Source organism: Zonotrichia albicollis, chromosome 21, assembly GCF_047830755.1.
Source record: "Zonotrichia albicollis isolate bZonAlb1 chromosome 21, bZonAlb1.hap1, whole genome shotgun sequence".
In the NCBI taxonomy this organism is placed as follows: domain Eukaryota; kingdom Metazoa; phylum Chordata; class Aves; order Passeriformes; family Passerellidae; genus Zonotrichia; species Zonotrichia albicollis.
Genome location: NC_133839.1, coordinates 12,085,738 through 12,110,009, shown reverse-complemented (window position 1 = coordinate 12,110,009; position 24,272 = coordinate 12,085,738). Strand labels below are relative to the sequence as shown.

At 51.0% G+C, this 24,272-nt stretch overlaps 1 protein-coding gene across 6 annotated transcripts in view; it reads right to left on the bottom strand.

Annotated features, from left to right (window-relative positions):
• The window catches only part of MVB12B (multivesicular body subunit 12B), a 53,019-nt gene extending 29,464 nt beyond the window's left edge, over nucleotides 1–23,555 (bottom strand). Inside the window, exons 1-7 of one of the 6 annotated variants that reach the window (XM_074556436.1) lie at nucleotides 23,413–23,555; nucleotides 18,640–18,724; nucleotides 17,468–17,590; nucleotides 12,727–12,834; nucleotides 9,660–9,756; nucleotides 6,736–6,865; nucleotides 6,329–6,451 (exon numbers count right to left, since the gene is read on the bottom strand). In XM_074556436.1, coding sequence (XP_074412537.1) covers nucleotides 6,329–6,451; nucleotides 6,736–6,865; nucleotides 9,660–9,756; nucleotides 12,727–12,834; nucleotides 17,468–17,581 — 572 coding nt within the window. In that variant the 5' untranslated portion in view covers nucleotides 17,582–17,590; nucleotides 18,640–18,724; nucleotides 23,413–23,555. Of the gene's footprint in view, nucleotides 1–6,328; nucleotides 6,452–6,735; nucleotides 6,866–9,659; nucleotides 9,757–12,726; nucleotides 12,835–17,467; nucleotides 17,591–18,639; nucleotides 18,757–23,054; nucleotides 23,286–23,412 lie in introns of those variants that run through there. The other 5 variants (XM_074556435.1, XM_074556433.1, XM_074556434.1 and 2 more) reach the window with 5 other exon arrangements.
• Nucleotides 23,556–24,272: the final 717 nt, after the last annotated feature.

The window sequence follows — 24,272 nt, the reverse complement described above, 5'->3', positions numbered from 1 at the left end:
AAGGGGAAGTGCCAGATATCAAAGGATGCTTCATAATTCATATAAAAATATCAACAATGTACAGCAAAAGCCCAATGGAAAGTTGGGCTCTGGACCCAGCAGTGACAGACTGGGTGGTACAAGTGTGACACCCAGAGCAGCATCTGAAATCAGGCAGCAAAGTTTGATTTTTTCACAACAACCTTCAGAACGGTGCTGCAAGACTTCATGGGAATACCTTTCAAAAAAACCCAGAAAGACTACCTTACTTTCCATAAACAATGATCAAGCAAAGATCATTCCCCATGAAAAATAGAGAATGGAACAATTAAATTTCAAGCTGTAGAAAGCTGAAAACACAGCTAACATGAGTTAATATCAGGCTGCAGGTCTCAAGAAATGCAATCCAACATGGAAGCTTTGCTTATGGAGACTGCAGAAGGCACATTTCTGAGAAAGAAGCTGCTGGGGTTCTGTGAACTGGCACCAGGGGCCTTGGCAATGAGCTCCTCTAGCAGGAGGCATCTGCAGCCTATACCTGTGCCTGAAACACAGCAGGTACCTGTGCTTCCAGCAGCGGCTACATCCCAGCTACAGCCTTTCTTCACAGCCCTTCACTTTGACTGTGCTGGGGCACTGAGATGCCAGAACACCTACCTCATACTCCAAAGAACTGCAATGAAAACCTAAACTGCGAGGCAAGAATCACCTCGGGTAATGGACTTCATTCCAGACAATCTATTCTAATCGTGTAAACCAAATATTTAAATACTTTTAAAAACCTTCCTGACCCTTTCCCTAAAACAAGCAACATATGGGCTTTGCAAGCATTTCATCTCATTCCAAGCTACTAAAATATCCTGTTTCCTAAGAGTCAATGAGAACTGGGGTGCCAGATTCAGATTTTATAAAAGCCCAATGGCAGGAGAGAATGAAAAAGAGAGTGAGCGATTCTTTCCACATTGAGCTCTCCCCGCTCAGCTTTCCCAGCTGCACAGGGGAGGAGGGCCCAGCCCTGGCAGCCCCTCCCCAGGTGCCTGCGCCCCCCGGGACGGGCGCTGAGCCCCCTCCCCACAGGAGCTGCCTGAGCGCACAGCGATGCTCACCAGGGCACCAAAGGCCTAAGCAGAATGAAGCTCCTGCAGCCTCCTCTACATGGGGATTAATTCAGATCAGAGGAATTGAGTAACTAGGACAGAGCAGCTGCCAAACAATAGAAAAAACCCCAACAAGTTTAATTTACGCCGCTTGGAAGTGTGAGCTGCAGCCCATTAAATCCTTGCAGGCAGAGGCTGCATCAAAGAGCTGAGCCCTGGCAGTGCAGCATGAAGTGCTTATGGAGTGGCTGTCTCAGCCGAGCAGCGCCGCGTCTCGGGAGGCTGCGCCGGCTTCCACATCCTTCAGAGCCGCTCTCCAGAGCCACGAGTTTTCATAATGAAGCAGTAGGGAAAAATTGCCAAACAGCAGAAATACTCCAGAAAGATAAATTACACACGGTGTAAGCTTCCTGGGTTAGGATTTTAAATGCTGCCCAATTAATCAGCGCAGCCCAGGCTCCCAGGCCAGATGCAGAGCCCCTCTGAGGACGAGCCCCTGGCTGGGGCGGCGGGGGCTGCCCAGGCAGACCCCAATGCCCGGCAGGGCTGCAGGCACAGCCCGGCCTCAGGGACATCCACAGCTCCCCTGCAAAACCTGTTAAACAAATATGCCACATAAAGACTCATTTGGGAAGAGCACATTGTCAGCACTTTGCCAGTAATAAATAATGACAGTCCAAACACTTTACTAAAAGCAATAAACTCAAGAAGTGTTTTGGAAAATGGTGAAAGTGATTGATTTAAAGGAAATATCTGAACACAACCACATGCATTTCAGGGTGAAAGCACAGATTACAAATCAGCAGTGGCAGAGATCATATTAAATAGCAGACAACACACAAGTTTTAGGGGAAAAAAGCTCAGTTTCCCTGCAGGGCTTATTTAACAACCCAGAGCACAGCTTCTCCAAATGGATACCTCCGGTTTGGACTTAACAGCCCGATGCTATGCCCCAAAGAAAACATGCCTCCAGAAATACTGCTATAGCAGGAAGAGGGCTCTCTATAAAGAAAAATGACTAAGATTGAAGCCTCTTCACTCAGAGCACTCCACAAATTTTTCAATGCATTCTCAAAATCGGCCAAATCCATCAGGCTCCTTCTAATTACAGTTCATGGCTTTCCTTCTCAGCTGCTGCAAGGGACTCTTGTGCCTGGAAACCAACTGTTTAAACATTTTTTCCTAATCATCATTTTCTACCACTAAAACATACTGGCCTGTGACCAATTTTTGCACGTCTTCATCCAGCTGAGCTGGACACAAGCCACACGGTCAGTGCTGTTTCATAACAAACCCTTTATGGGAACCAGACTCTGGAGAAACACGTGCCAGCCCCCTCACCCACCCAAACCATCATGTTCAGATCTGCACAGCCTATACACAGCATGGGCATTTCACCCTTACACTTTGTTCCTCACCATCCTCACCATGGGGGATCCATGGAAACACCCCCTCCAGGCTCCAACTTGCTGTTTGAGACTCACAGCATTGTCAATCCATCGCTGCTGAGATGTGACCTCAGCCCTTATGACATCCTCGGCTTCTGGTGAGTACGTAATTTAAAAACTAGGAATATTGCACTGTGTTTCATGACACAAGTGGTTTGAGCATTCAAGCCACATAATATTTTCAAAATATAATAATGAATAACTACTTTTTTTATTTGATCTTATAGGTATTTTGCAATGCAAATGATTTTACAATTAGTTGCTAGTCAGGAGGTGGTTTTAAGGGGATTTAAGGCAGACCCCCACTGCTCTGTGGAGGCATTCTGGCCCTCACATCACCAGCAGTGGCTGCCCCTGTGCAATGGCAGCTTTCTCAGGATTTGGCCTTTCTCTACAACAGAGCAGAACAGCACTGAAGCCCTGGAACCTTTTCCCTTACAGATGCTTCATAAAAATCTGTTTTAAATGACTTAAATAAATTATTATAGCTATTTCTAAATAATAGGGTAGCTACTAAAAATAGGAAAGGCAGAAGGCTTCCCTTCCATTACCACACTGCAGAGTCAGGCTGGTGCATCCCAGCCCCAGCTTGGGTCTCCACACTGCCTTGTTGGTGCTGCTTTATGACCTGCCTCGATTGCACATCATCAGCCTGCAGCAGAAAGCCACAGACTGATCCCTTCCCAAGCTTACACCACCAATTTCAAACCCTGTTAATAAATCAATTTGAAGAATCAGACTTCTCTGCCTAGCAAAGAAATTCCTGCATTCCTCAACACGAAACTCCACTGGGAGCAGAGAACAGGAACAAATTGTTTCCTTTTCCTAAGGAGGGGCCAGCTTAACTAGTGAAAAGGTAACTGAGAGCTCAGAAGGAGAACTCAGACATCTTGCTCTTATTCTGGGTGTTAAGGTAGAGCAATTGCTATCTGTGTGCCAAAGCCAGTGAAGCAGCTTGGTGACCTGCACAATGGCATGGCCACCCTCACCAGGACTGCCAGGGCTGCTGTTGGAGGCCACCCAGCCAGATGCCTGTAGAAGAAAACACGAAGGAGAAGAAATGGCTGAAAAACCCCATGTGAAGGCCAGCACTACTATCAAACAAAGCCTCCCCTTGTGCAGCCCTGACTGTGAGCCATAAGCCTGTGACATGCAGAAGCAGCACTGCTGTGTGCACCAAGCTGTGGAGCTCACACCTCTGGTACATGACAACTCTGTGACGGCCACATCCACTGCCATCAGCACCTTACACCACAGAGCAGAGGGGCTAGTGCAGAAAAGGTATACCCCAAAGGAAAAAGTCCTTCCATTTGAGGTTTAGCTGTACATAGGGGTTTAGTTTATAAGCAGCGTTAGCAACTGTTCTGAAGCCCCCTCTTGATTCAGAATTATTCTAAATGCAGGCACAACTGAAGAGAGCAGCTGAGATACCTGCCCAGCCCAACAGCAGACTCTCCACAGTGCTCCATGCAGCACTGCTCACCAATCCTTCCTCACTACTGAGGCAGCTTCGGAACAACCCACTGCTATTCCTGTCAGGATATATCCACATGGAATAAAACAGCAAACTGACTGCCACTGTAATCTCCTCTCTCTGTGGTGACATGAAAATAAGAGATCACTTGTGACTACAATCTTTCACAAACACTGTATGAGTAACTCACCACATCGCTGACAGTGTTAGAAAAGGCCTTCAAGTTGTCTGTGTTCCCTGTAATAATTAAATATTTGCAGGATGCACCTTTATATACATTTCTATTTCTTAAAAAATATATTGGATAATAAATAACCAAAGTAAAAAAACAGACATGAAAGATGCTTTGAATGATCAGGCTGGTGGTGTAAAAGTTACCTGTAAATCACACATGGGGTGTGAGAGTGGAGCTGGCTACAGACAGGTGGGTTTTACTACAAGGCATTAATGTAACATTCAATTATTCCACTGCATACTGGCTGGTTTAACTCAGCCAAATTAGAATACATTTTATATTGACTATTTTGACATTTGCTTTATTTGGCAAGTAAAACAAAACTGATCCAATTTCCTTGCAGCCATTGTAAACCATAAACTGCACAACAAGAGGTTATAAAATATATAAGCCTTGTAAACACTTCTTTTCAGACTGTCACTGATGCTTTGAGCTCTAATTTTGGCCCTGTTCCCAACAGCTCTGACACTGCTCTGCAGCCTTCCCTGGTCAGCTATAAAGTGACCCTTCCACATTCATTGATTAAGCACTGCCATTGACATTCTCTTGCTATGGTAATTTTTTTTTCTTTATTGTGGAAATTTGCCCAGACAGAAGTTCTTGCATAAGGAAAATGAAGATCTGTACTCTAAAATCAAGACATCTTTCTCTCTGATCTCCCATGGCCTGGGCTGGCATCTAGCCTATGTCCAGCAGAGCTTCACAATAACATCTGAGGTCCTAGTGGGACAGGCTGGAATCTCCAGAAAACTGCTGGCTTTTCATCTCTTTTGCCTCATCTCTGAGAAGCATGACAGCACGTCTGCCTGCAGCACACCTGAGAGTACGCGACAGCAAGCGCTGTGCCAGGGCATGGCAGCTTACCAAGCAAAACTCCCCGTGAAAGGAACTCCCAAATGCTTTGGAGAGCTCAAAGAGCCACCAAAGGACGTGGATTTCAGTCTGGGTCATGGATGAATGTACACACCTCAAACGTACACACCTGCCTTAAGGAGGTACCTGATAGCTTTCTGGGGAACACGTTGCAGCAGTTTACAAGTGTACCTCTGAAATGACCTGTAAATCAAGGCTCTAAAGGACACAAGCAATTTCCACCCATGTGATATAATGACCTTTGTACACAAACTGGGCCTTGGAACTCCCCTCTGCTGTCTCCTTCGAAATTCCAGCTCTCACTAGTTACTGTAATACTGTAAAGGTATCCGCAGTGTAGAAAATGCCTGTACACATAATAGGCAAAAGCACACAGGGACCCAAGGAGAGTGTGCTGTCCCCTGGCAACAGCCTGGCCCAGGTTATGAGCCTCAGCAGCAGGAGCACAGCTCACACTGGGCGCTGTGCTTTTGGAGTGAATGCCACGAGTGCAAAGTTCTCAGTTTCGTCACTGTCTGGGCTGCTTTGCTGCTTAACAACACCTCTTTGTCCTGAGAAACCCAGCAAGTAAGCTGTCAGCACAGCACTACTGGACCAAAGTCTACACACTAGCACATCTCTTGATACACACACAGAAATATTGCCTGTAACACAGGGAGAACAGCCTGGACAGACACACTGCCCAGCACTGCTGCTCCCATCGGTCACCACGAGATGAGCAGGCTGCTGTGCACACTCATGGCAGCTGCATAACTGGAGCTCAGCAACTGGGTTCAAGAAAATAAAACACCAAGAACCAGTACTTCAAACCATGAACAGACTGATCCTGGAGGTGAGCAAAACCTGGTTCCCTTCTGAAGTCTGTAGAGACACTTCTCCTTCCCTCCGGTTAAGGAGAACAATCAGCCTGGCTGCAGCTCTGGCTCACCCTTTCAACATGTATGTGTTGGAAGCCACAACATCCTGCATAGTTTAAAGCAAAGGAAAGGTACAGTTTGCTACTTCCCTTCCTTCGCAGGCATTTCCTTTCTTCTGGCTTCTTCACCCATTTTTCTTTACACAACAACAGGCAAATACTTCAACCAACAGCACGTTCCCTTATCAGATTGTGACACAACCATTCCGTGCCGGGGCAGCAGCCCGGTCCTGGCTTCCCAGGCAAGGTGAGTAACCACAAGACATGCAGCATCACGCAGGAGGAGCTGGAATGCAGCAGACCTACCTTGGCAGGCTGGGAGCGGGCGCTGGGGCGGGCGCTTGGGCGGGAGGAGCCGCAGGCTGCGCCGAGTCGTGGTTGCGCGGCACTCTGCCCATGCGGTACCAGATACCCATGCTGTTCAGCTCCCTGGGAAACCAACACAGCGCCTGTGCTGATGCTGCACGCACGCACCAGCACCAGGCACTGGCGAGCCTCACCAACGCCTTGGTCAGTGAGAACAAGGGTAATTAAAAAAAGGGAGGGGTGAGTTAACTCCTACATCAAACTCAGTAACACTTGTACTTACTTGGACTTTTCTAATGATAAGCTTCACCTCTTAGAAGCTACTACTTGCTAATTACAGGAGCACAAGGCCCTTGCTTTGGTATAACTGCACTCCTGACAACAGCTTTGGAGTGAGGGGTACTCACCCAATGAACGTGTACTGAGGAGGGGCTTGCTTGGACCTCCCCAGGATGCGGATATCGCAGATCGCTGCCTCTGTAGAATCTCGAGGGATGAATTTAATGCACAGCCTCTTCTTTCTGAAAGCTACTTCTTCTGCAAAAATAACCCAGGATACAGGGTGGTTTTATGCAAGATTAGAGTATAAATGTTATTTATAGTCTCTCCAGGTATTAGGCAGGTAATTACGGCAGAACTGGTGCCAAAGAACAGACATATGTCAACAAACCAGTCAGTGCAGTGCCATTCAGAGGGGAATGTTTTATCAGATGTGCTCTTGGCACTGCAATAACCAGATCTCCTCCTGCCTGCTGCAGAGATCAGCTCCCACGTGTGCTGGTGCTGCCCCACAGCACAGAACAGCAGGTGACTCTGCCAGTTCCGCATGCCTCGCACTCCCTTGCTCTTTCCCAGGTAATGTTTGCCTCACTGGCCTGGACAGCCATATCTAAACATTCCTCCCGCAAGCACTGCCTCTAGAATGTACCTGGAAGCTTCTGATACAACCAGGCAGCTCATTCTGCTACGTGCTTCCAAGCAGCCACTTCCACCCCGCTCTGAGGAGGAGCAGGCAGAGCCTGCCGTGCACAGAGCTGCCTGTCCAAATCTCACACATCCCAAGTGTTAGTGACATCTCCTGATCACTCAGCAGGCACAGAAATGATACTCCCACATGTTTGCCCTGGTTCTTTGCAAGGACAGAGCAGATTCACAAAGCACTAAGTGCCAGAACCTCCCACGAGGCAGCTGTGCTGCTCTGGCCTGTGTCTGAGGGTGGATGAATGCACTGCACAGCCCTTTCTGCTACGTGTCACAGAGCAATTGTTTCCATGTTATCCATCACGGAGAACTCGAGCCCATCAGAGTTAGGGCTTATCTGTGTCATGAATTCACAGCTCTTCAGGCTGTTTACCATCACACAGACACAATCCACAGCCCGAGCTGGTGCTGTCTGTGACCACGGCTGGCACTGGCACACAGACACAGATCTGCAAGCCTGGAAAACAAACAGTGCTCCATCTCACCCTAAGGAGTCTCGGGGTGAGCAAGGTGAGGTTCCTGTTTGGATGCAGGCACTTGGAAAGTAGGACAGAAGTTTACTGATATACTGAAAATCTAAAGAGCAGACACTGAATGAAAATCTGGAAAAAAACAGCAACTACAAACAAGTGCCTGTAAAATAAAAACCCTTCATCTTAATGTGAACAAATATCTCCCAACTTAAAGTATGCTGTCACTTCAACAGATGGCAAGCAGCCCTGTCTCCATAGGCTCCTCCTGTTTCGTAATCCACACCTTGGGAACCAGCAATCCATTCCAGCCTCTGAAATGTGCTGCTGCACTAGCACAAATAAGCATACAGTGTGAGGTGTGCCAATAGAGCATCTGTGCATGCAGCTTGCAGTTACAGTGGCGCTTTTAGAGATGGTAAATACCTGCATCCCTAAAGTCTAGTCTTCCCCTGCTTTGAAAAAGTAGAGCTTCTGTTTGAAGTGCCTAAAACTCATTTTAGGAGTCTAGGATGAGTTTACTTACATTTAGGAGTCTAGGATGAGTAAGGCTTACTGAAAATCTGCTCAAGACCTAACAAAGAGTAATGTATTAAATGTATTAACTGCAAGTCAGCTTGGCCATTTTGAGAGGAGCACAGAGACACCTGTAACCATAAATCTAACTCTGAACAAAATCAGTGCCTCTTATTTGACTCTCTCTGCAGGTACAAAGCTGACTACTTGCTTCTGCCTGTGTTCTCTTTCACACACTTCCTTAGTACAGGCAGTGCCTCTGCTTTAAAGACTGTCACAGTCACAACACAATGCATTTCAAATTAATGGCAAAGCCCCCTTCCTCCTTTCCAGCAGGACTTTCACAGAAGTTGAGGCAGCACACAGTAAGGTTCAGCACTCCCAGGGGTCAGCAGGATAAGCAACAATTCTACTTCACACCACACATGCCCAAGGATTTTCCAGGAGCAGAGGGTGACCTGGGAGAATAATCTTCAGAGTCTTTCACTTCCAGGCCACAGGTTCCAATCAGAACCAGACCACAGTGACTGAGAACCATCCTCATGCGCTGCAGCCCCAGATGGATGATTCCCTGCAAAGTATGCAACTCCTTTCTGCTCACTGCTGGGCTGGACTCCATGGCCGAGGCGCACTGGGACCAGCCCTCCTGTGAGGAGCAGCTGTGCACCACCACCAGCAGCACTCCCGCCATGCTCTCACGCTGCACTCCCGTGGGCTTGTCCCCTGCCAGCCCAAGCCCTCGGTGCCTGCTGCACAGCACAGGCCTGCCACCAGACGTGCTCCAGCTGCTGCTGCCACAAGCCCCAGGGGAGCTGAACACACTGCTTGGGAACTGCTCGCTTACATGTGGCAGCGAAGCAATTCTACCTTGCAGAAATGAGGATGATATTCCCCCTGGACACTGCACTTGTGCCTTGTGTCAGCCAGCACAAACACACCTGACACCCCTCAGCACTCGCTGGCAGGACAGGAGCCCTTGCTCTCCCACAGCAGGAGATGTACAGTGGGAGGGCACAAACCCACACCCCCTTCCTTTCAGTGCATTTCTGAACACTCCTTGACAGCAGCTCTGCTCCTGCTCGGCCCAGTCCACTCGTCAAACTGAAAAAAGAAATTCTGCCTTCCTGCCCCAGAGACATGGGACTCCAGCAGGTGAGTGAAGACAGACAGGCAGCCCCATTAAACAGCCTGAGGAGGACAAGAAAACCAGAGGCTGTTTCATTGCAGCCCAGAGCTGCCCCTCAATGTGCACATGCCACATGAGAACAGGGGTGCTGGGAGCACCCCCCTGCCTGGGAACACTCTCCTCTGCCTGAGCACACAAGCACTGGCAGAGCGGGACTGAGGAACAGATGCCAACTCACGTGTATCAATGGTCTCCTGGATGGGCATGAAGCCTACGGGTAAGGTGTCCTTGATATCAATGAGCTTCATGTCAACCAAGACGTTGCCTAAATGACTCTTTGGAGAGAGAAAAGAAACAATTGATTATGACAATGTCACCAAATTAAACCCCAGATCTTCCCACCTGCTGAAGCCTGAGATGCCTTGTCATTGTATCTGACCACAGCTTTAGAAATGGTAGGAACATTCCAAGGCAACCCTTGCACGTGTCCTCTTGGCAGGAACCAAACAATGACTGACTAGGAAATACCAGACAACTTTCAGCATTCAAAATTCTAACACCTCATCCACTGCCACACTTCCAGATCTTTGGAAGCACAGCCAAATTCTTCCTTTTGCAGGCACAGCAGCTTGAAGTGCTACTTTCACCAAGCCATCCACTGAGCAGGTCACCTCAGTTCTGACACACTCTACATTTACAAGAGCAACATGACATTTCCATGACAGTAACTGTGAAAAGCATTACAGGATGATGGCTTATGCACACAGAGCCAAAGTTATTACATGCATTAGCTAATTAGTACTGAATAGGCAAGGTTCTAGCTCCAAATGCAGCGCACTCCAGAAGCACAGGCCATTTGGAACAACACACTTCATTTAGAGTCCATATGAATTCTGAACTCATGCCTTGTCCTATTAATCAAGGCTGGAAGAGCTCAGAGCCCAATTCAGAGTGACAGCCTCCACAATGGTTTAGAGACCAGATTTTCTTTGCGGTCTTTGATAAAACCAGCACTGCTGCCAATAATCTGAGGTCACATATGAAAGAACACATTTCAGGTACTGCACAGCCTTTATAAACAGAAACATAACACAGCGCAATTAAAATTTAATCCCAAGTTATCAAACTGTGTCATTGAGTTTTACTGTTACTGGTTGCAAAGTACCTCCTTTAGTTTTTATCTGGTAAGAATTTTTCAGACAAAACTGTACTGATTATTTCACTGAAATTCTTACAAAATACTTAAATTTGCAGGCTCTAAAATAAGGGGAGGTCAGGTGTGAGTTCATTTTTGGGAGGTCCTGCACTATATGGTCAGCTCCTGACCAGAAGGGTAGGCAGACCTGCAGCCCTGTCCACCAGACACAAGTGTGGCACACATCCTCTGCCAGGAGCCCCCACCATGCCCAGGGCACCCTGGAGCAAGCGCTGCTGGATGCTGCCAAGCCTGAATGTGTCACTTAACATGGTCCTGGCACAGCAAACAGCAGACGAAGCAGTTGCTGCTGATTCATCTTTCATGTTTTATTTATTTAAGCTGTCTGTGTTACATCAGCGGCAACTTTCTGCTGAAGCACCAAGCCCTCTTCAATCAGCAGCAGGCAGGTAGAGGCGTCTCCAATGAGCTCATTAGCTGCTTGGAGCCCCGGCAGTCAGCTCTGCCAGGTGCACAGCAGAAAAGGGGACACAGCCCCCAGCTCTGAGAGCCACCATCCAGGGCCTGCCCACACTCTGAGGCAGCAATGTCAGATGCTGTAAACTGCTGAGAAGGATGGTTCTGCTAAACTGCAGAATGACTCTGCTCTAACCCAGATACCTGAAGTGCATAAACTCTACTAATTACATTGTTCTTCAGGAGAAAAGAGTTCCCAGTGTTTTGATAAACACAAAAGGAACCCCTGAATGGTAAAACTTCCAACCCAAAGAGCAGCACATCAGAGGGAGAGAAGCCTCTCACCTCCCTTCCTCCCAGATGAGGGAACTGAGGCCCCTTAGCCCCCAGATGCCCCCAGCACGGAAGCACATCATTTATCCCATGTGGTCAAGAGGACTGAGGGAAGGGGAAGCTTTTGCTTTAATTTATGCCTCATCAATACAAAGAAAGGACTCCCAAACCACGGTGATCCCAGGGTTCCTGCCAAAAGTCCAACAGGCACCACCTGAGTGTATTCACACCATCTCTGCAGCCAGCAGCTACTCCTGTCCTGCAATTATTTCTGACAACTTCAAATTTTAGGTAGCGACTGATAAACCTAATACTCAAATCAGCACAAACCTATTTAATAGCCTTCCTGCCTACTCCAGGGCTGCTATTCCTGCAGCTGCACATACTTCAGGATGAAAAGCACAATTATTGTCCATCCATCCCAGGAAGCGATATTTCCCATAGCTCTGGAGCTTTACTTTAATCAAGATGCAGGCAGGGAAGCAGATGGAGTAAAGGTCAAATGGTGGGAACTGGCAACCCCCAGCTCTACTGCCAGGACCCGTGAGCAGCCCCTGAAGCTGCCATCACTTTTCTGTTCCTGTCACAGTGAAAGCACAAGTACAGAATGGTACTTCCAGACCCTGCCAGCTGAGCGGCCGAGAATATCCAAAGCGCGACCAAAAGCAGGATTACCCACTAGATGGAGTGCATTCATTGCAGAAGTCAACAGTTCCTCCAGAAAAAACGAAAGTTTTCACAGTAGCCTCAACCAAAAACACAGCAGAATGCATGAAGCTCTTGCTGCACACGGTCTCCTCTCCTCCACAGAAAGTGTGGGCAGACAACTGCTGCTAATCACGAAGTAACTCGTACTTAATAGTCAGACCAGATTACAAGAATGTGGTAGCATATGCACAACGTGGGCACATTTTCAAGAATCAGCACCAAAACCAACAAAGCAAGCAAGCTAAGCCTGCAATAAAATATCTGTGATGTCCCTGGATTCAGAAACCAACATTTTCTTCACCACCACTACCTACATTGTCTGTTTCTTGAGGAATTTGGGTTACACATCAATCAGGACCATGAGTGTGCAGCACTCATTGCTGCAGCAGGTAATGAGGGTGAGAGGCTGCTAAAATGCAAACGTTCCCTTCTGTGCTTCTTTTATTGCAGAAGATTTTGTCAGCAATTTCTTTCCACAAGAAACACACACAAAATGCAAATATTCTGCCATTGCACTTTGCCTCCTTACTCACCCGAACTCAGCAGAACGCCTGCTTGAATTATAATTGGCTCCATAAAATGAATCATCATGTGGGTAAGCACATACCAGGCACAGATGCAAATCACACAGACACTCAACAAATGGACTTACATTCTCTTTCGAAAATGATCTGGTGAAGCACAGGTACCGTGTGACCTTGGATTTAAACAAGCCATCTTTCCACAGGTCAGCATCCAAGCCATCTGCTGTTTGTGCAACCTGCAAAGAAGAGACAGAGGGAGAGAGGAGACATGTGAGCCAAGATAAAGTTAATACATGTGCAGTACTTCTTCCTCAGACCTCTCCTAATTAACAGCAGCCCAAACTTTCACAGCATCTCATTATTTTCTTCACAAGGTGCAGTGCAAAGAACTTTCAAGAGGAGGTATAAAAAGAAGTTCTAAAAATGATGTCTCTCAGGAGACCCTTGATTAAAGATGCTCTGACAAAGGCTACTCTAATGAGGAAACTGCAACTTCAGTTACAGTCTCCAAACAATAGTTTGGAAAAGTCAGCACATTGAGGCATTCATTACCACTCTACACACAAGGGCACACCGGGCGAGCTGCGAGGGTCCGTGGAGACAGAGCACAGAAACTGACCCATCCCAGGACTATTTTCATGGAAAGCCAAGGAATTCTGGCTCCCAGGTCAAAAGCTGCTTCCAAGCAGGTTGGGGAATCCCTGGTCCCTGGTGGGTTTTAGCAGCAGGGCTGCATGTGAGGCCAGACCCTGCAAATGTCCCCCTCCAATGCAACCCCACACCCAGCCAAACTGATATCGAACGATGGTGCTGGGTAAGGAAACAGACCCTGGACCCTCCACAGGAGAGACAGCACGATGTGCAGGAGAAAATCTCACTGCTAGCTGAATCAAGGAGTGGGCAGGAGGCAGCACCATGCAGGGAAGGGCTCTACTCAGCAGCTGGGCACTCACCACACACAGAGCAAGCTGGTAAGAGCCCTGGCCCCAAAATGCTTGTTGTAAGAGAGGCAAGAAGGCAAACACAAGCAGAAGAGTAGAAGAAACAAGATTACCCCATCAGACTAACACCCAACTGGCACCTCCAACAGGAGACTCCAGCATGTTCTGAAGCTCCACAGAAGCTGAACTTCTGCCTAATGCCTCTCAGAGGGGGCAAACTGCTCCACAGCAGCTCCTGTAATCACACCGAGCCAGCCCTCGGCCCCAGAGTGGCCTGGAAACAAAGAGCTGACACTTGTCACCTTTGCACCCGTGTTCAGCTGAGCAGGGGCTGCGCCGGGCACGGGAAGCCAGAGCTGTGTGCTGACAAGGCCTCCATTACCCCAAGGGCAGCAGATAGGCAAGAGACAGTCTGAACAAAGCGGCAAAGTGCACTGACTGCTCCCTGAAGTTTGGCAATGCTGCTCACAAGGGGCCCAGCTCAGGCCAAGCCATTGTACAGACTCTGTGTTCAGACTCTGCAAAGAAACGCGCCTGATTTTTAAACAGCTACATTTTAAAATAGGATTTCAGCAAAATTTTTTGGTTATTTGAATTCTTTGAATTAAAATCCTTCCTAAACTAATAGTTTAGGAATACGTAAAATCTACAGGCATCTTCCTCTGTGATGATAAGTCAGTCCTAGTGAAAAGATATTCAGGAAACAGTCAGTTTGGGAAAACTGCTGGCATACAGGGATGGTTAGCTTGAACTCCAAGCCAGGAGAATGTAAGCATGAATGAACTTGTCAGAAAACTCACAGGGAAAGAAAACAGAGCCATATAAACAGGAAACTTCTTGCATCACCTGCTGGGCTCCTGCAAGCAAGGAGAAGCCCCAGCAAATCTCAAAGCAGAGCTGTGCCTGGTCAGCATGCCCTCAGGACAGGAGCCAAGTGGGAAAGGCCCCAGCAGACCAGGCCAGCAGGACAGGCACTCCACAGCCCCAGCCTTTCCTTGGCTGAGAGGCAAAGAACGTGCGAGACAGAGGATCTGTCCCAGCTGGCACTGGGCACAAGGAATGGTCCTTCTCCTCATGAGGCTGGGGAGACACTCCTCACTGTGTGCTGCAAACAGATGGACTTGACAGAGCGACACCCGGCAAGGTGTGAGCCCCCAGTACGTGCAGGGTGATCTACCTGCTGCACACACTCAGGATGGGGTTACTGCACCAGCCAGGTCTTTGGCAAGCGGGTCCTTTAAACCTGGTCTGCCCCTCTGGCAAAGTCAGGGCTGCTCCTGCTGGGTCTGCAGCTTGCTCAGGCACTGCCCCAGAGCAAACCCCACCGTGGGGCTGGTGCTCAGCCTGCAGCAAAGAACAGAGCTGCACGGGAACCACACCTCCCTCCTGCCCCAGGCTCCTGCCTCCCACCTCTCCTCCCCACCCAGACACTCAGTCTTGCCAGTTTGGTTGGATTTTCAGGAATCTAAGTTCAGACACTCTGCATATTTTGGCAAAATCAAGTCTTTGGTGCTTTAGCTGTGAAAAGGCCTGGCCAGTTATTCCAAGCGCCAGTAGTGCATTTGTTTTCTAAGCAGACACAAAGGCAATAGAGATTATGGAGTAACTAAAGCACTACAGAGGAAAAAAGGCCTCTGTCCCATTTGCCAGGACATCCCCCCAGGCACTGCTGCCTGCCATCTCCAGCTGGGCAGTAGGCTGAGCCCTGGGGCTCCATGTGAACCTGGGAAATGGACCTGGACATCTATAGGCATTTAATTTACACCTGGGATGAAGAACGCATGCTCCTGGAGACTTCTTTAAAAGAGAACAAAAGGGAAAATGAAGTTGTTAGTTGGAGAAGGATAAAAATGAAAGGGAAACTGGTAAAGCCTATAAATAACAAAGGTGAATCAAAAAGACCTGGTTACTTCATTGCAAAACTTGAAACCATCAGTGAAACTACATGAGAAAATACCTCCCCAGTGGTAAAGCCACTGGATCCCTAAGGGGACTACAATACCCCAGGAAACACTGCTGTAAATGCTTCCCAAAAGATGAGAGTGGCTCTCCTTTCCAGGATGCAGAGTGCACCTCTTACCATGAGGGCTCTAGGGAGCACACCTCTGGGACGCAGCTGCCACAGCTGCCTTCCTCAAGGCTTCACAGCAATCAGCCGCCAGTGCCTCATTACGGAAATTGCATACCTGCAGAAACACAGATCCCCAGACCACCCAGCTCTGCACACTGCCCATGTCTCAGAACACCATTTCTCTGCTGTGCTGAGCACTGCACTTGTGTACCTTCAGCTTCACACTTTTGGGGGGCCAGACCAGGTTCCAGAGAAGTCATGGAGAAGTGGCAAAGCAGCACACCACACAATGCTCCAGCGCACTGACTCACAGACCAGCCACCTTCACAAACGCCCAGGCAAGAGCAGCACACTCGTGTCCCTTCACATCAGTGTGGCACCCAGCATGGCCCCTTGACAGCAGGTGCTGCACAGGGGCCAGGACACCAAGGGTGGCTGCAGCACCCAGGCACGCTGCTGGGGTGGCAAACTGGCGAGTAAAGTGGCGTGGCAGCCGTGCTGGGGGAAGGACAGCACACAGCAGGCTCTGCCCCACGCCTGCTCCAAGGGCAGACAGTGCTCCTTGCGAGCAGACAGGGAGGCAGCAGAGCCAGAGCAAAGGCAGCTCCTCACTGTGCCCTGAGGAGACGGCGACCCACATTCACCAGCATTACACCACCACTATAATTGGATTACGCCACAGGAAGACTCTTTTATCTTGTTTAGTTTAAACTGCGTTAGCGCTGCAACTCCCCATTAAGCCACAGGCAGGCTATCTGGGGTGAGCGTGCTCTCTGCCCAGCCATTTAGGCAAAATGCAATTCTGTTATCACAAGTCTCACACTGTCCCGTGCTTCTTTATCAGGGCAAGCAGCTAATTACACAGCCTGGCTCACACAGGTAATGAGCACTTGGAAAAACACAGTAAATGTAAAAACCTCCCAGGTCTTTAAGGAGCTTTTCCACAATGCTCCCCTTGTGTCCTTACTTCAGCCTGATCCATTTTGTTTCTTCAGACTGAACAAGGTATGAAATCATCCAGAGCTGAAGAGGTGTGAGCAAAGCTCAGGTCAGCTGGCTTCCACTCCTACCATACAAGCTGTGAGGCTCTGGAAACCCAAGGTGTGATATAACACAGTTGGAGCACAACACACAGAAAGGCGAGCAGATGAACTACAGACCAAATCTTTCTCTATAATCTCTGCAAAGTCAGTATTTTATATTCCACAGTTTGGGACACTGATCTATGAGTAGAAACATCCTGCTGTTGGTTACACAGCAACGAATCCGAGGAACAAGCAGCTGTTGAACAGCAACCTCCCTTTATCTGTTCACACATTCATCTACCCTGTACCCAGATGCCTTTTCCTGCTGCCAGTCTCCTGCCAAACCTTAGTTTAGAGGTTTGCATTCCGCCTGTCAAAATCATCCTTGCCATTTCAGCTGGATGCAAAACTCTTTGATTCCCCTTCTGGAGTTTCTCATCATCATTGTGCAATGCTGATATGTGGGATTAAACAGCTGACGCGGGATCCATTTATTTAGAGATAGAATTTGTACAATACTTAGGACTCCTTCAGGATGAATGTTAGCAGGATTATTAAATTTGCTTGCCATTGTGGCCAGCTGTTTCAGTAAACCCCTCCTCCAGGAAATTCAGCTTCTCTGGAGTGGCAAAGATGAAGAGGCAAATTTACACCCACAACCCTCTGCTGAAGGCAAGCACTAAGTGCTGTGGGCTGAAAGGTGGGCAGCTGACTACCAAATGACTGCTCGCAGCCCAGTTCAAAGGCATGTTCTCTCTGTGCTCCCACCACAGTAAAGGCTCAGCAGTGCAGCACCAAAGCACTGAGAGCAGCAGCTCAGAGCTGTACTTACAACATCATATCCAGTGGGTGCTCGGCTGCGGGACGCCAGCACACCCACGCCGGTGATGGGATCCATGGGCAGCTCGGGCAAGGCATCCGAGAGGTCTCGCACCTCAGGCATCATGGACTGCTCCTGCAAGAAAGCAGCGGATTAAAGGGCTGCCTGCTGGGCACCACACCCCAGCAGGAGCCAGAGAACCAAGAGCACACATGCATGCCACAGTGCCTGTGCTGACACACCACAGACGGCCAAGGTAAACACAGGATTAGGCCAGACACACCTTCTGCACTTTCATTTGCTTTTGATAAGAGAGTATACTTGTGGGCATTACTCTGCAATGCCAAATAGGTTTGAAATTTGGGCTGGCAGCCTCTGAGACTCATTTTGTTGCTTCCGTGGGCTGGTCTCCATCTAGCAATGACAGGAAAACCAAAGCTCAATCCCTTCTCTTCCAAAAAGAGAACAAATTTCATCCCCAAGCCAGGATGGTTGAAGCAGCTCTGTCATTTTAAACAGCAAGAAATCTGCTCCTAATGGCTTTAGAGGGAGGTTCCCCATCCACTATGGGTGTTAGGACATGCTGGGGGTTCCCCTTGAGTCCTCAGTCCCATCACACGCCCGTCAGCCAGGCTGATTTCAAGGAGCAGCACAGATGTCTCTGGCGCTGGATGCAGAACCGCACTGGCTGCAGGGAGCCCCAACACCAGGAACACAGAGGAAGCACAGGGTGGGCTGGCACAAAGCAGAGAGGCCTTGAGGAGGCCCGAGCATCTTCCAGAAGAGACACATCACCGAGAACGTCACGGGAGGGAGATATGCAGAAAGGACAGAAGCGGGTAAGACCAACTAATTTCGGAGGGATGCTGCTGCAGGAAGCAGGAGGAGAGGACAAGAAAGGGGCTGAAACAACCGAGGTGAAGGATGGGGAAAGGTGCCACTGCCTCAGCGTGTGGCCTCCTGCAGAGGCAGCCAGTTAAAGCAAGTCTTCTCTGGCTTTCAGGCAGGAATGCCCCAGGAAACCGCCCCCCAGGCACCCCAAGACAAAGGGCAGTGCTTTGTGGAAACAAGCATCGCTGCTGCACAGCCAGACAAGCCGTGAACCAGAGCTGCCTAATTCAATTCCCTCCTCAGAGCAATCAAACCCCAGCATTTCTAGGCCATTCAGATGGCTGGTTACTTACTGCTTCTAGAAAAGGCAGAGGTGAGTACTGGTGCCAGTGGAATTGGGTTTACACTTCACAATGCCCAGTCTGAACAAACATCGTGCTGCAGGCAATAAAAAAGAGCAAGTCTGGGCCCTAAGTAAATAATAATAATGTTACATGAACAGCCAGACTACTTGAGGAGTCCAAAACAGGCGCTAGTCACCAGCAGTGGTGCAAATACTATTGCTGAAGAACCAAACAGGAGAGAGCTCTGCTTTAGCACCAGCGTGCTGGACACACATCCAGCACACAGAGCAAAGCAAACCCTCTTCACTCCCAAAGCAGCTCAAACCTTTGAGCATGATGCAGCCTGAGCCCCAGAGGCTCTCCCAGCAGGCTCCCTGTCCTCAGGGTGGGCGAGGAGCACAGGACCCTGCTGCAGGAATGCTGGGGGCACTGGCACAGCCATGACAGGCCCTGTGCCACCGCACAGCTCATCCAGAGACCTCGCAAATCACACTGAACCTCAAACACAGTGTGTAAGAAACATAACGTGAATTTAACAAAGAGCTTACAATCCGCTCTTCACGAATGTTTTCTGAAACTTTAAGTCACTCAATAGTCTGGTGACTTCTTACTACACATTGGGAGGAGCTGGTAGGTAATGAATGCTGACGTAAGCATCTCTTGGGCCATTTTGCACTGCAATCCAGGTAAGTGATGATATTCCCCAGCGTGTTAGGAGCACCACACGGCAGGCTCCCCCCCAGCTGCAGCGGCACTGCAGGAAGCAGCTCTGCTCACCCTGCAGTACCCCCAAACACAGCCTGACGCAGCGCGTGCTGCTGAGCGCTGCCCGGCCGTGTCCCCCCGCGCTGGGGCCTGGGCAGGGAGCGCAGCTGCCCCAGCGGGGCCCGAGCAGCTGCCAGCTGAGCCCGGGCAAGGCTGAGCACGAGGGGCTCCCGGCACCAGCACAGGAGGGGTGGGCGCTCCGACCGCAGCGTGGTGCCTGCCTCAGCCCGCTGGCACCCTGGCCTCAGCCAGGCAAGAAGGGCACCTTTGTGGGAGCCGTTTGCAGCCCTGCTCCAGGGCAGGGGGAGGGGAAACGCCATCAATCCTCACTTTGTGCCGGCTCACACAAAGCCCCTCTATGGCGGCAGCAGAGCTGGGCGTGGGGCTGCCTGCCTGGCCATGGGGGACACCACGGGGTAACACGGCACAGCACCAGCACAGGGCCCCGAGCAGCACCTGCAGCAAGGGCACCAAGCTGCCCCTGCCCAGAAAGCCCAGCACCAGCACAGGGCCCCATGCCTGCAGCCGACAGGGATGGCAGGCACAGCTCCTGCCCAGCAGGCAAACCCGCTGTGGCCACTGCAGCACAGCCAGGCTCTGCCACACCAGGCCGTCACTGGGCAGAATGACTGAGGATGCATCTGGAACAGATATGGAGCAGCAGAAGTCAGTTGCGCACTGGGATAAATGTTTTTGTGAACTCTGCACTGGTCAGAGGGGAGTCTCTGGCTGGGCAATCACACAGATCATTAGTTACACTGCACTTTTCTGTGAGAGCATCAAGAAGGTTTGGTTTCTCTTCTATCGAACCTTCTAATTTAAAAATGGAAAAATAAACAGTCAAAGAGGAGATTAAATTAAGGAGCAGGATTCTATAAATACCTCTGTTAGGCAGCTTGTTACTTCAATTCTCTTTAGCGATGTGAGTTTGACCTGCATGCCCAGCTACCACCACAGTGAGCACTCAGCCCAGGATATGGCTCTCAGCATCCTGCAGTAAGCTGCCTGTGCCCACCCGCTCACTGCAGGGCTATTCCAGGACCAGGCCAAAACAATGACAAGAACATTTTTCCCATTAGCTGGGAGCATGCTCCCTGGAAGTTTTCTCAGCTGTGGGGCCACATCCTGTCCCCAGCACAGCCCAGCAGCCAAAGGAAGCCGGATGTGAGCTCTGGGGCAGGAAAAAGCTTCAGAATACTGTGGGGCTGCCCAGACAAAGCCAGCGGGGAAAGAAAGTGTCTCTAAGGAGAAAGTCCCTGTGCATCCTGGCAGCACCAGCCCCAAGCAGCACGCAGCAGAGAGGGTGGGATGGCTGCAGGACAAGATGGACAGGATGCACTCCTGGACAAGCAGCCACCATGCTGCTGGCTCTACCCCGAATGCTTCCCAGCCCTCGAACCAGATGTGCCTCAAGGCAGGAGGCACAGTGCCCCTGGGATCCTGATGCCCAGCTGTAGCAGAAGCCTTCTGGGACTCCACTGGCTTCTGGCACAGCCTTCTTCCCACAACCCATGCCCACAGTCACACGCACCTCCCTGTCTGCCAGCACGGCCAAGTTTGGCTGTTTATAGCCTTTCTGCTTGTTCTCTCCCATTTCCTTGTTATGTCATCCGCCTTTATTAGTTTATCCTAGGCATACTTTTCTGCTGGCTCCACTGACGTGACTGACCACACAGACTGCTGGGCTCTGGCTGGGACACATATACAGCAGAAGAACCTGCTTTCAGAAATGAATGTGTTATTGTGAGTTTCTAGACCAATTTCTGCGCTCAGTGTTCCTTTTCAACAAGTTCAGCAAGTTCAAGAGCTGGTGGGTACATGACCAGATCAGGCCTTTCGATGTGTTTGCTACAGAAACATCATGCTGCCAACAAAGCGGGTCAAGCTCTGGAGTTAAATAGCCAGGGACTTAGATGGAGAATGGTGTTATTGTTTCTTCCTCCAACTACAAGCCCTGCACTTTGACACCGGCTTGCTCTTCCCACAGGCAGAAAAGTATGAGCTAAGGCAAAACTGGAAAAAAAAACAGCTACCTCACTGCATCCCTGCAGTCTGTGGGAAATGGTCCCACAAACCAAGCAGCCTTCTCTCAAAGGCTGTCCTCCATCCCTGCAGGAAGGCACGGCTGCCACAGCTCACCCACACCGCACACGGCCCCAGCCAGCCTTCTATTTCTGCTCATGGAACATGGTGTCGTCTCCATCGGAAAAACAGGAACACAGCATCGTATCCATCGGAAAAACAGGAACCCGCAGTGGCCATCAGCAGCGGGCCCTGGAGGCCACCATCACAAACAGGAAGGATTTCAGTTTCACATTTCACCGCCATCAAAGGCATGCCTGGAATCACCTCTGCACACAGGCTCCCTTAGGAGACAGTTGCCCTGCACCAGCTGCAAAATCTACACTTTGTGACTGAATGGGATGGAAACAGGAACTTAAGTGACAGAATGAGCAAAATCGAGACCCTGTATTGCTTCACAGCACTTCTAACTATGGACACACATTTCTGAAGTGTCCTGTTTCGAATCAAAATAGGTTTCCATACGCGGATGACCTTGCACCAGGGCAGCAAAACCGAAATGACATTCGGTTCAGTTATTTTTCTCTTGGCAGAGGTATGAACATGTCTCTGGGGGCTACTAGCACCCTTAAGCCTGGGATTCGCTTTGTCAGAGATGCACGTGGTACAGAAGTGAGATGTTGTCTGTTTCATCTCACACATGCAGAAGTCAAGTTATGCCTTCGTCTAGAAGGCAAGTCCATCTCAGCTAAAAATTATAGGGATGACACTGCCAACCTGCTGCACAACACACAGGCTCCCTTAAAGAACAGATGAGCATGTTCTCACTCAGTTAAAATAAAATACAAAATGGAGAAACCCAAGCTTTAGCCTGAGCAGCTACACACCTGCATATACCCGGCCTGTCTGGTTTATTACTGTGACCAAGCTGAGAATAACCCAGCTCTGGGAATCTGCAGGCAACACTGAAGAGTGGTGGACCTTTGAAAATAGCTCCAGAAACCTCAGAGAAAGCTTGCAAGCCTCCGTGATGCAAGGCACGAGTACTTAAGGCACAGGCAGCTCTGTGTCGCTGCTCCAGGCAGGCTGTAAGCAGTCAGCCAGTGCCACATCTCCAGCCATGCGCTGAGCACAGGTAAGATACGGGCAGTCAGGCCCGTGCTACAAACGCAGCAAAAGACCACATAAAACAGAGGGGGGTTTGTTATTTCCTCTACCCGTCATCAAGAAGAAATTACAGTAAATTCCGGAGCAGGTCAAGGTCACCGGGGCTGTACCCCACGGCTGGTACCCGAGGCCGCTCCTGCAGCTAGCCCAGCCGCGGAGGAGCCGCCGGGTCGCACGGAGGCCCCAGGGCGCTCCCGCCCCTGCCCAGGCGCGAGGTCCCCGCGACAGCCGGCCCCGACAGCCGGCCCCGACAGCCGGCCCCGAGAGCCGGCCCCGAGAGCCGGCCCCGAGAGCCGGCCCCGAGAGCCCCCGGCAGGCCCCGGCCCGGGGCTCAGCCCGCCCGCCCCGCCCGGCGCCGCGGCCGTGCGAGCGCCCCCGCCTCCTCCCGCCGGGCCGGGCTGGCTCCGCCGGGCCGATCCGCAGGGACCGCGGGGCCCGGCCCGGCCGCGGCGGCCGCGGGGACACTTAACTGTTGCCCGTGCGGCGGGCGGCGGGTCGCGGCTCCCCCGGCGCAGGCAGAAGCAGCTCCTCATCGCCCGGCGGAGCCGGCGCGGCGCGGCCCGGCGGGAGGAGCGGCGGCGGGGGAGCGGCCTGCGGGCCCGGGCGGAGCGGCGCGGGGCGGGGAGCGGAGCGGAGCGGACGCCGGGCAGGCCCAGGCCCGGGCTCGGGCTCCGCCGCCGCCGCTCCGCGCCCACCGCGGCCGGACCGCGGCGCGCAGGGCCCGGATCCCGCCCCGCCCGGCCCGGCCCCCGCGCCGCCCCGCGCCCCGCGCCCCCCGCCCGAGCCCCGCGGCCCGGCCCGACCCGGCCCGTCCCTCGGGACACTCACCGCGGCTGCCGCGCTGCTGCCGCCGCCGCTCCGCCCGGCCCGGCCCCGCCCGGGCACCGGGCTCGGCCCCGGCACTGCCCCGCGGGGCCCGGGGCCACACCTCGCCAGAACGCCGCTTCCTCGGGAGCAGGGCAGTGCCCGGCGTGCTCCAAACAGCCTCCCTGACCCGACCCCTTCCTCGGGAACGGGGCACTGCCCGGCGTGCTCCGAGCAGCCTTCCCGACCCGAGCAGACCGGAGGTGCCAGGTGGAAATGGCTGAATAGTTGTGATTTGGACAGTGTAACCTCCTTGTTCCTTCTGAAACGGGCTGCATCCAGGAGATGGCCAGCAGCTGCCGTGGGCTGAGGAAGGGAAGATGGTGTCAAAAAAGCTGGTTATCTTCTCAAGAAGTCCCCGGGGTTGGGAGGAATGAGCGGTTTCAGCACCTACCTTCAATTCATTAAGATATTTGATGCTGTCTCACCGTGGCCTGGAAAGCAAAGATATGGTCCAAAGTAGTCAGGGTTTGCCCGGCCGGCTGGGTGTCCAGCCTTCGGGTCCGCTCACAGCACAGAAAACATCCTGAACAGGGGGTCTGCAAAGGTCTGCCTCTGCTCAACCCTCACACGTGCCAGGGTTGAAACTGACAGCACACTCATTGAGCTAGCAGATGATGTGAATTGCAGCATGTCGTGGCACAGCAGCATGGTCCATAGCCATCGCTACGTGAACCAGTCCTGCAGCTGTCCTGCAGTGCCTTTTGAGCACCTTACCTGAGGCAAGGTCAGCAACAATCGTCTGCAGAGCAGCACGATGGGTGTGGGGGCTGACATCAGCGGCCTCCGGTGCAAGACAAAGGGTAGGAGCTGATAATGTAAGA